The following is a 12,290-nucleotide window of genomic DNA, read 5'->3' as shown; positions in this document are numbered from 1 at the left end:
CCCCAAGGTTGCCGGCTTGAGCATGGGTTTACCAGCTTGAGCATGGGGTTGCTGGCTTTAATGTGGGATCATAGACATGACCCCACGGTTGCTGGCTTAAGCCCAAAGCTGCTGGCTTGAGCAGGGGGTCACTGGCTTGGCTGGAGCCAACCCAACCCCCACACACATCAGTCAAGGCAAATGTGAGAAAGCAATCAATGAACTATGGTACCACAATGAAGAACTGATGCTTTCATCTCTCCCTGTCTGTCAATCCCTATCTGTTCCTCTCTCTCTCACTAAAAATAAAGAAAAAAATTATGTCAGAAGAAAATAATTAACTTAGTTTCCATTTTAAGATTTTAGCCCAGTCAAGAACGATGAAATGCAAAGTCAAGAGCAGAAAGGAAATACTAAAGAATAGAAATTAATGCAATTAAGAACATAAAATGAATTAAGAAAACCAAAAGCTTATTCTTTGAAAGGGTCAATAAAACAGACAAACCTCTAGCCAGACTGAACAGGAAAAACTGAGAAAATACACAAAAAACATTCAGGAGTAAGAAAGGGGAGATAATGCTACAGATCTTACAGACATTACAATTATAATAAGGGAATGCTATAAACAATTTTATACCAATGAGTTCCACAAATTCCTTGAAAGACATAAACTATTGATGCTCACTCAAAAATAAATAGACCCCTTTCTATTAAAAGAAATTAAATTTGTAGTTAAGATTTTTGTAGTTTCACACACACACACTCCAGGTATAGGTATGAAAGTCAGTTAGTACTGTCTTATGTTTGTAAAGATCCATGGAGGGGTCAAATATTTATTATCATGTGCATGAATTTATGGATATAAGTTTGATAAGTTATGTTAGAATTTCAGCAAAATCATTCTAGAAGGAAGCTGTGTGGGGAATTAATTAGTATGAGGCTAAATTAAAAGTGAGGAGACTAATGACAATAATCTAAGGAAGAAATGATGAGGGCCTGAAATAAGTCAGTGGCAACCATGATTTTTATTGTTTATTTTTATTAATTGGGGTGGGTGTTGGGACAGGTATGATTAAAAGATAACCAGTAGAGCAAATGATCATATGTAGTGATTGACTAGACATGAAAAAGTATGGGAAATAAAAGAATAAGGATGCTCCACAATTTCTGAACACTAGCAGAACCATTCATCAGGGCAGATGATACAAGAGGAAAAACAGATTTGGGAAGAAAAATTTGTTTATTTCCAACAGATGGCACCTTTAGACATTCAGTGCCCAACAGTTACATAGTAGGTAATGAAATATATGGAATCAACACTTAGGAAATCTGTTTTCTCCCAGGATTACTTGCAATTAAAGCCTTCTTTATAACTGTACAACTAATAACTTTTCTTAAAAGAATTTTAAGGATACAAAGGTAGTTATGAGATTTGAGGAAAAAAGTCCCCTTTTCTATACTTAATTTACAGTACTAGGGACCCAATTTCAGTGATCTTATTGTTATTTAGATTAGCAAAATCCTATTTATTTACTCTACTTGGTTTAATGAGTCTGACCTACTTTCTTCAGAAAAATATTGAGAATGAGAAACTCCCTTCCGATCCTTCCATCTGTATGTGGCTCCAATGATTCAATTATTTCTTCAATTCTGCCTATTACCTATTGCCTATTTTTAAAGTTTTGTTTGTTTTCCATTTTCTGATTTTCCTTATAGAATTGTATTTAAAATCTGTTCAACTTAGTCAAATAATTGCAGCAATCATTTTCTGATCAAGTCTAATAAGCCAGGCAATGTGTCAAGTAATTTCCAAACATTAGCTAATTTAATCTTCAAAATCATGCAAAGTATATATATATATCTTCAGTTTATGACTAAATAAAACTGAACCTCAGAGTGGTTACATAATGAGCCCAAAGTCATACAACAAAGAATTGAGAGTTGAATCTAGGTCTACAGAGCACCAAAAGTGAATGTCTTACTAAGGTCCTTTCATTGGTGTAATAAATACAAGCACCTACTATATATCTTCAAATTTTCTTATAGATACATGTTTCATAGCCTCTTTCGCCGACTGTTTCTGAAACTAGAAAGCTGCATACAGTGCACTTTTTCCCTTTACTTCCTCTCATTATATCTCAAAATTAATCATGTTCTGATCATCATCAGGTAGTAGGTTCAGCCACAACCATTTCCTGTCCCAGTTCCTGTTCACTAGTCAGAATAAAGTCCAGCATATTTTCTTTTCTAGCTCTAAAACTACCTGTTCTAAACAGCAGTGGTTTTTTTCTCATCTGAAAATTTACCTCTATATTTTGTGTCATTTTAGCAATTTGCACGAGGCTAACAATTTGGACTAAAAGTGCAGCTTTCCTAAATGTTATTTATTTACTATTTTCAACTTAAGTCATATGATTCTGGTCATCAAGTGATCCACATTTATAAATCAAATGCAGTTATAGTTCTGTGCAATCCTGAAGGAAAGATATAAACATGGGAATTTTCTTTGATTTTCAAGGACAGGCCCAATTTGACACATTCAGTCCTACCGTCACGTCTCAAATTTAAATTCGGAAAAGACAGTCAACATTTATATAAAGGATACTTTGCAATAATGACTCTATAGATTAGGTAAAGGGGTTAAGGAAAGGCAATACTCACTTTAAGATTATTCTTCTTTTTAAAATCAACCCCAAATATAAAAGTGCAAATGACTCAAGTGGTATTAGTCTTCTTTACCAGCTTAGAACGAAATTACTCAATAAAATACAATTACATAGTTGCTTAGCTAGACAGATTTGAAAATGTTGAGGTTTTCCTGTAATTTTAGCATCCATGTGTATAATTTCCAACCTGCAAATTTGGGTAGTACTCACTGCCCAGCCACATTTATGTACAATTACCACTTAAATTATGCCTTCACAAACATTTTTATACAAAGCCAAAATTACTTGTCACTCCTTCAACCATCCCTGCTCTTCTTCTGTTCTATCTGTGTAGAATGTTCTCCTTTCCTAGCAATGGAAAGTACCACTGCCCTTGAAGGTTCCAGTGATAAGCTCCCTGCTAAACCCCCACAACCCGCTCTCTACACTGTTTCTTAAAAGTATTTGTTCTTTTTTCTTTATTCAGGGCTTATCAATATGTCAGTACTTTACATATTTTCTTTCATGCTTAATACTCCCCTTTGAAGTATTATCCTCTCTGCCAAACAAATAAGGAAACTGAAGCTGAAAAAGGTTTGGTATCATGTTTAAGGTCACAAGCTAAACGGGAATTCCTATGCTGATCTGTCTCACCTTTAACTGAATTCTCTTTCCACGAAACCACAAACTCTACAGCAGTCTCTTATAGCATGTATCGTCATTATGTGTTCAAATATCTCTCTCTCACACTAAATAATGTTCCTCAAAGACAGGGAAGATAGCCGGACCAGGTGGTGGCACAGTGGATGGAGCGTGGACCTGGGATGCTGAGGATCCAGGTTAGAAACCCTGAGGTCGATGCTAAGGCCCCAGGTTAGAAACCCTGAGGTTGCAAACTTGAGTGCAGGCTCATCTGGCTTGAGCACAGGCTCACCAGCTTGAGCGCAGGATCGCAGGCTTGAGCATGGGATCATAGACATGACCCCATGGTCGCTGGCTTAAAGCCCAAGGTTGTAAAGTGCCACAACTATGAGTAGATGCTTCTCATCTCTTTCCCTTCTTGTCTGTCTCTCTCTAAAAAAAAAAGAAAGACAAGGAAGGTGATTCCATCCTATACCCTTCACCCAATACTCAACAGTGCCTATTATAGAATGATCTTCAAATATTACTGAATCTGTAACAATACAGTTTATGGTTTTGCAGCATTACTTTCCACTAAATAGTTTCCTTCTACCAAGTCTCTAAGAAGTTGGTGGTAAAGCATAACCTCCATAACCATGTAGACTTGGTAATCAGATTGCTCGGACATGACTCACACCTTAACCAACTTATTAGCTAAGAGATCTTAAACAGCTAAGTTTTAGTTAACTCATCTATTAAATAAGGAGGACAGTAATCACAGTACCAATAACATAAGATCATACAAGAATTAAATGAGATAATATACATATAAGCAACCCAACTATTTTTTGATCCTCGTTTTTTTGACATGCCATCCTGAATTTTCAGTCTAGTGAAGACATTATTTGTTACAACTTTTCAATTTTACATAAAACGGGCTAGCCAAAAAGTTTAAAATTAAAAGTTTAGTTTAAAAATTGCTTAGGCCATCTACTGGATTTTTAGGGCTCTCTGTCCAGCGCCAGTATGGGCAGGAAAAAAAATTTACTCTTGGAGGCTTGACTCTGCAGGAGTGCCTCCACTATACACTACACTTAATTTGCTTACCACATTTTCATGCTCTGCTAAAAAGTGGTAAAAATCAGAACACAGAGACTTCCCATCTTATTAACACCTAACTTAATATCAATTGATGCATGCTGACAACTTAACCTGTGTGGAAGGCAGGCTATTTCCCCAGCAAGAAATTTTCCCTGGAACCGACCTGTGTCTGGTCTCAGACATGGCTCATTCTCCGCAGACCTCATATTCCTTTTCTCCAGAATCTGGAGGCTGAGCCACTACAGTTTACAACAGCTTACTCCAGAAAGTTAGCATTTCAAATTGTTATGCTATTTTTAAAGCTTCCTAGGCTAAAGTAGTTTCCAAATTCTCAGAATTCTCCTTTCCAACTTTAAAATGGTTATGAAAGGTCCAGTTTGAGAGAAAACAAATTTCTAAAATATACATAATCCCTAAAAACAAGAGCAAATCCTAAGGCTGTAACCTAAATTGGTGGAGGGGGGGAGGGGGGAACGAAAACAGAAAAAAATCTTAAAACATCTAGTGGAGTAAAGCTAACCAAAACCTATAAAATCAAAGTACCACTAGTAACAAAACTTCTCAACGTAAGCAGGATATACCATTAACAAAAGGAACACGTAAAATCTACAAAATTTTTCATACATTCACAAAGAATTTAAAAATTACTTGGTATGTAGATACTTAAATTAATAAATTGTTCCAGATTCTGTACTTCCCTACTGTTGATATAAAGCAGTTCCTACTTTTTCTTGCAAGGCTAAAAATAAGAAGGGTGACAGCTCAGTGACAACACGATCCCTGAAGTTACACAAGAGGTGTGAGTTGGAAAAGCCCCGACGAGCAGGCACAGCACCAGCACGCTGACCGTCCCGGCGGGCAGACAGAAGCCAGGCGGGGAGGCACGCCGGCGGCCCGCGGGCTGGTCCCCGTCCGCGCAGGCAGTGCCGGCGCCGGAACGGCACCCGGTGCCCGCCCGGGGCGTGCGGGCAGCGACCCTCCCCGCGCCCGCGCCCCCGGCACCTCTCCCCGCCGCCCGCTCGGCCCCCCGACGCCCCGCACGCCCCCCAGGACGCAGCGCACCCAGCCGGCGCGAGTGGAAGGACTCGGAGAGCAGCCGCGGGAGGGGCGGAGGGCGCGAGGCGGCGCTGGCTCCGGCCCCTCGCCGTCAGGGGTCGGCGGCGAAGGAGCCTCTCCCGCCCGCCAGAAGATGGCCAAGGACCGCAGCTGACCCGGCGCAGGGGCCGGCGGCTGCTCGGGACGTCGCCGGCGGCAGAGGGCGATGCGTCAGCCCCGGAGCCCCGACCTCCATCCCGCCTGCCGCTCTCCCGCTTCTGCTCCATCCTCGGGATTCTGTCAGAAACCGACGACTACACACCCCCCGCCCAGCGCGGTGATGCGGCTTCTCACCTCAGGAGCGTGCGCCGCGCCGCTAGGAGGCAGCTAGGCTGCGCGGGAGACACCGAGGAGAGCACCGCCGCCGCCGCGAGAGACCTGGAAGTCACACCGAGGTAGCCGGCGGGCGCGCTGCCTCCACAACCGTCGCCCCACCCCCTCTCCAGCAGGATTTCGTGCCGGAGCCTGCAGTCTCCGCGCGCTAGCGGGGAGGGCGGCAGGACGGGCGGAGCGCCCTGCAGGGGCGTATCCGAGCGCTAGCTAGTTTGATTGGCATCTTCCTGTCCAATGAGACTGCGGGCACTTCGGCGTGTACTTTGACTGACTTTCCTTCTAGCCCGTAATAGTAAAACGGCAGGGCAAGTGGCTTTTTTATCACTGCCCTTTTGGCAAAGCTGAACTAAGGAAAGGTCGGTTGGTTTGCACTAGTGGCCAAATGGTCCAATTACTGCAGGGAAAGGGGCTCTGAATGTAGATTGACGTCCTCTCTCCCTATAGGGTAGGCCCAGGGGCGGTGAGACCCTGCCCCGGATGTGGGCGCGGCCCTGAGGTAGCAGGAGAAATCTTCTGCCGCGGTGGTTTGGAGAGGCGGAACTGAGACCTAGTTCTTGATTATCATGTGACGGGGTCTGGATTTAATGGGGGGAAAAGTGTGTAATAGGCCAAGGATCCAAACTGGCGAATTCCCTGATCTTCGCGCTCCTCTCCGCTCTCCGGCCAGCGGCGCTGCCAGGTGAGTCTGGGGCTCCGACGGACTGACATCCTGTACCGGCCTCCGGAAGCCTGGGTGGGCTGCGCCGCCGCCACCCTCCCCGCCCCCATCCATTTACACTCCCAGCCCCAAAAGCACGTAAACCTGTTCGGCACTCGGCTTCTGAGTGCGCTGTGGATCCTGTCGTGCAAGAACAGCGTTCAACTCCAGAAGGTACTTGGCCCGCATCGCAAAATGGGGGAGGAGGAAGCCGGATGGGGCGCCGCGGGCAGACCCCCGCCCTTCGAAGATGGAGGGGAACGATAGTTGAGAAAGGTCCTGAAGTTCTAGGACTAGTAGGCGCGAAAATCAGATGAGAACGTTGTTCCTTTGAAGGATGGTTTAGCAGCAGGGGCCTTTCGAAAACGACTATTTAGACTCTAAAATTTAGAGGAGTTCTGTGTTGAGGGCTCATTAAACAAAACTGCTTTTGGCAGGAGGTGAATTCACTTGGAAGAGCAATAGCAATAGCGAGAGAAGGGAAATGGGGGTGGTGTGGGAAGCACCGTGGACAAGTGAGTCCGCGCGCAACTGTCACCGAGACACGGAGTTGTTTCTGCATTTGGGGGCCACACAAAGTTTTAACAATGGATAAAGAAACATGAACTAATAATACTTAAATTAACTCTCTTCAAGGTTATAGAAATAACCACCTCAGATGGGAAATATTTAAATTGAGCAGATTTTTGTTTTGGAGTATGCAAGCTCCTGCCTTTGAAAAGAAAGAGTAGTAGAAGGAAACAAATACAACCGCCTAAATTAATGAAGACTTATTAATAAATTATAAATTAGGGTCGTATGTAATCATTGAAGCCCAGCAAACAGTCCTTCGAGCGTCGTTTAAAAATCAGCGGAGTGTTTCCGGTTGAGGGCATTGTAGTACAAGTGCACACAGAACTTGGTTGCCTCCCACATTATAAAATATGCAGCTACATTGTAGCTGCTACAAGACTTCTTCGCATCCTTTCCACTTCTATATTTCGTGCAGCTACCCTTCCTATGACTAGTTGCTATTCAGACTTGTACGAGGCAAAAATGAAGCTTGACTCATCAGTAATGGATGCAAAAGTTATGTATAAACAAGTATATTATCATAAACTTTTGAAAAGTTTGCAAAATAGCCAGACAGATTAGAGATCAGGATTGAGCAAATTTACAAGATAAAATCAGTCCATCGTTATCAATCAGTACACACCCCTCTACCTTTTCATCTTACTATGGCATCTTCTGGCTAGGAAAGGCAACCAGCACAGAGAAGCAAAAGCATCTGCTTTTCCCCCAGTATGAAGAACCTGCCAGCTAAATAAACAAGATGAGTGCAAGTGAATGGGTATGGAGTGGAAGGAGGGAGTTAGGTGGCTCATAAGGCACTATAGAAATAAAACATATATACATTTGCACCATGATAGCCATCCACTATTTAAAGCAGGGGTCCCCAAACTTTTTACACAGGGGGCCAGTTCACTGTCCCTCAGACCATTGGAGGGCCGGACTATAAAAAAAACTATGAACAAATCCCTATGCACACTGCACATATCTTATTTTAAAGTAAAAAAACAAAACGGGCACAAATATAACATTTAAAATAAAGAACAAGTAAATTTAAATCAACAAACTGACCAGTATTTCAATGGGAACTATGCTCCTCTCACTGACCACCAGTGAAAGAGGTGCCCCTTCCGAAAGTGCGGTAGGGGCCGAATAAATGGCCTCAGGGAGCCGCATGTGGCCTGCGGGCCGTAGTTTGGGGACCCCTGATTTAAAGTAATAGAGATGCAACAGAAAACATCCAAGTTCTAAAATCTGATTTATTAAACATTCTCCACCTTTTTTATCTTTCTGCATTTTTACTCCTGCCACCCATGCTGCTGTTACTGTCACAACCACCAATGATCTATTTCTCTTTCCATCAGGTTTCCTCTCTCATCTTCAATCTGTCACTCCCCAATGGGTAATATTCCTGAGTTCATAATCATGCTTAGATTTCTCCCTTACTGAAAATTTCTTCTTGGCCCTTCCTCTTTCTCATTAAATGTCTTTCATCTTCTCCAGATATTTCAAGAGGGAGTAAAATGTGAGCTGGTATTATCTTCTGTGGACTCCTAACCACATGCAATCTATTTTTCTATTTTTTTTTTTTTTTAGTGTGCGCGCAAGAGAGAGAGACAGGGACAGACGGACAGGAAGGGAGAGAGATGAGAAGCATCAGCTCATAGTTATAGCACCTTACTTTTCATTGATTGCTTCTCATGTGCCTTGACGGGGGAGGGGGGGGGACGGGGACAGACCACAATCCAGCTGAGCCAGTGAAGTGACGCCTTGCTTAAGCCTGCAACCTTGGGCTTCAAGCCCTTGACCTTTGAGCTCAAGCCAGAGACCATGGGGTCATATCTATGATCCTATGCTGAAGCCTGCGACCTTGGCATTTCGAATGTGAGTCCTCAGCATCCTGGGCCAAAGCTCTATCCACTGCACTATTACCTGGTCAGATTGTAGTCTGTCTCCCGACTTCACACTCTACTTACCTTTTTTCCAAATGGTCGCAAGACTGATATAAAAACTTAAATATGTTTAGAATATACTGTAAACCTATATGTGAAAATTTACTACTTATATCTCAGTGTTATAGATTAATGCGTTCCCAATCAAAATTCCAAGTTTTTAAGAATTAGTGAAAAATTGCTTGACCACCATTGCGGTGGTGCAGTGGATAGAGCAGCAGCCTGGGACTCTGAAGACTCAGGTGCAAAGACCCAAGGTTGCCTGCTTGAGCGCAGGCTCATCAGCTTGAGTGTGGGATCGTAGAAATGACCCCGTGGTTGCTGGCTTGCGCCTAGTGATAGCTGGCTTGAAGCCCAGGGTTGCTGGCTTGAGTCCAAGGTCACTGGCTTGAACAGCGGGTCACTCACACTGCTGTAGCCCCTGGTCAAGGCACATAGGAGAAAGCAATTAATGAACAACTAAGGTGCTACAACTCTGAGCTGATGCTTCTCATCTCTCTCCCTTCCTGTCTTGTATGTCTGTCCGTCCATCTCTCTCGCGCACACACGCAAAAAGAAAAAAAAGTGAAAGGACTAAATAGTAGAAAATATTTTGGAAAAGAAAACAGTGAGTAGGTACTAGGCTTTCCAGACATTAGACTATATCCTAGCCTGACCTGTGGTGACACAGTGGCTAGAGCATCAACCTGGAACGCTGAGGTCGCTGATTCGAAAACCCTAGCCTTGCTTGGTCAAGGCACATGTGGGAGTTGATGCTTCCTGCTCCTCCCCCCTTCTCTCTCTCTTTCTCTTCTCTCTAAAATGAATAATAAAAAATACCTTTAAAAATATATTCTAGAACATAACCAGTAGCAGTCATATAGTACTAGAGTAAAACAGAAATATAGAGCAGTAAGACAGGATAGGGATATAAGAAATAGTCCCAATTATTGAATAATTTAGCATCTAATAATTATAAGATGTCAAATTCTAAGTGGTCTTGATTATTGAAAATAGTAAAATAAGTATACCACAAAGCAAATAAAATATTACAAGAAGACTAAAATAAGTTTTATAAGAATTCAAATGAGAAATTTTAACTTAAAAGATGCATAGATTAAACTGTGAAAATACAGTATTATTAACATATTCTATATTATTTAGCCCGGTGACTTCTTTGTAATCTAAATTCTATTTAACATCTTAATTTTTACTTATTTAAGAAAAAGAGAAACATCAATTTGTTGTTCCACTTATTTATGCACTCACTGGTTGGTTCTTGTATGTGCCCTGACCAGGGATTGGACTCTTAACCTTAATGTACTGGGATGACGCTCTCTAACCAACTTAGCTACCCTGCCAGGATGTTAGTGTCATTTTTATTAACCATTCTCTTACTAAAACTGTCTTCTCTTGGGTTGATACCGTCCACTCCCTTTTCACTGCTCACATATTAGATGCTTTTTCTTAGTACTCCTTGAAATTGAATGAAAATTTGTAGGTGTGCAAATGTACAAAAAGAAGTTAAAAATTAAGAACATCCCTGAGATACAGGAATAAAGTTAGGAGTGCCCGGACTTCAGAGGTGGCAACAAAAAGCAACAGACTGTTATTGAGACATTTTGAATAGCTTATATTAAGGGGGAGTATACTAAACATTCTGTTGTATTTTGTCATGGACTAAAAGGAATGATGGATACACTGCTATCAAAGATAGGTACCAATTTGTACAGGTTTTAAAAGGAAGATTGGTATAATGTTTTCAAAATTAAGAAATCTGTGAGTGGGAAAGAGCCAGCCTTATCCACCAAGAATGGAAGTTTTTTTTTTTTTCTGTTATCAAAACCATCTTGACTTTCTTTCCTTCTCTTAGGGTATATTTCCCATTTTTCGACGCTGCTGCAGCCTCTTTAAACTGTTTAAATGAGAATGTCCTTGGCTCAGAGAGTACTACTCACCTGGCTTTTCACATTACTCTTCTTGATCATGTTGGTGTTGAAACTGGATGAGAAAGCACCTTGGAACTGGTTCCTCATATTTATTCCAGTCTGGATATTTGATACTATACTTCTGGTCATGCTGATTGTGAAAATGGCTGGGCGATGTAAGTCGGGCTTTGACCCTCGACATGGATCACACAATATTAAAAAAAAAACTTGGTACCTCATTGCAATGTTACTTAAATTAGCCTTCTGCCTTGCACTCTGTGCTAAACTGGAACAGTTTACTACCATGAATCTGTCCTATGTCTTCATTCCTTTGTGGACCTTACTGGCTGGGGCTTTGATAGAGCTTGGCTATAATGTCTTTTTTGTGAGAGACTGAGTTCTAAGGACATCATTTTATTTTATTGCTGTTCAACAAGCTGTCATTAAAGTGTTTTGAATCTTTGCAAGATTGAAGAATACGAGAAAACCGAGAAAAATACCAAATGTAGTTTTATACTGCTTCCATAAAATAGTCTTGGTGAATCATGGGCTTCAGTCAACCAAAAGCTTAATTATTCAATATTTGAGTTATTAATATCTTTATTATCCTTATTTAAATAAAGTTTGTTTTGGACCTTATATTTCAACTTGACTTTTAAATAATCTGTTGTAATGATGGGTCAATATTTAAGGTAAATATGAACCTTTTAACCTACATATTTGGGTAAAATTTTAATGTATCATGGCCCCATTACAACCAAAGTAAATGTCATTTGTGCTTCTAAATAATTATGAAGGAAAAAGAACTGGTTACTGAAATAATTAGGGGGTGCTACTTCATGTTTACATTCGGAAAGAATCTTGAGAGTTTGGATTTTTGTCTAGGCTAAGTTGTTTGTTACCTCTGCCTTCTGTTTTGGACAAATGAATTAGAAGAGGCTTATTAAAACGGCAGGAACTTGACAGACAGGAAGATTTTATAGTTTAGTAAAAACTGTACACATGTACATATTATCTAAATATGATTTCTCAAAGGGAAAAGGAAAGGGACAGCCCACATACAAATAGTCACCTAGTCCAGGAGTTAGCAAAATTTTTCTATAAAGGGCTATATAATAAATATAGTATTTTAAGCGTTCCGTTACAACTGCTCAATTCACATTTTGTAGTGAGAAAGCCACCATAGACCATGGCTTTGTTCCAATAAAACTTTATTTTAGAAATGAATTATAAATTTTATATAATTTACACGTGACAAGTTCTTTTGATTTTTGTTTCAATCATTCAAAACTCTTTCTTGCCTGATCAGGTCGTGGCACAGTGGATAGAGTGTTGGACTGGGACGTGGAGGACCCAGGTTTGAAACCTCAAGGTCGCCTGCTTGAGCCCAAGGTCGCTGACTAAGCAAGGG

General features: G+C 41.3%; 2 protein-coding genes across 4 annotated transcripts in view; one reads left to right on the top strand and one right to left on the bottom strand.

The window, feature by feature from the left end:
- Window positions 1–6,059, bottom strand: part of PHTF2 (putative homeodomain transcription factor 2) — a 179,897-nt gene extending 173,838 nt beyond the window's left edge. For both annotated transcript variants that reach the window (XM_066354457.1, XM_066354458.1), the window contains exon 1: window positions 5,736–6,059. The gene's annotated coding sequence lies outside the window, so the exon portion shown is untranslated. The remainder of the gene's footprint in view (window positions 1–5,735) is intronic.
- A 182-nt stretch (window positions 6,060–6,241) lies between these two features.
- TMEM60 (transmembrane protein 60) lies at window positions 6,242–11,518 on the top strand. Of its 2 annotated transcripts, none has more exons than XM_066354459.1 (2): window positions 6,242–6,453; window positions 10,825–11,518. In XM_066354459.1, exon 2 carries the CDS (start codon window positions 10,875–10,877, stop codon window positions 11,274–11,276), a length of 402 nt encoding a protein of 133 aa, XP_066210556.1. In that variant the 5' UTR covers window positions 6,242–6,453; window positions 10,825–10,874; the 3' UTR covers window positions 11,277–11,518. The 2 variants fall into 2 exon arrangements, with proteins under 2 accessions (XP_066210556.1, XP_066210557.1); XM_066354460.1 differs by lacking the exon at window positions 6,242–6,453 and adding an exon at window positions 6,466–6,645.
- The last annotated feature ends 772 nt before the right edge of the window (window positions 11,519–12,290 follow it).

The sequence above is a fragment of the Saccopteryx leptura genome, chromosome 12, assembly GCF_036850995.1.
Source record: "Saccopteryx leptura isolate mSacLep1 chromosome 12, mSacLep1_pri_phased_curated, whole genome shotgun sequence".
In the NCBI taxonomy this organism is placed as follows: domain Eukaryota; kingdom Metazoa; phylum Chordata; class Mammalia; order Chiroptera; family Emballonuridae; genus Saccopteryx; species Saccopteryx leptura.
This window is presented reverse-complemented; position numbering and strand designations above follow the sequence as displayed.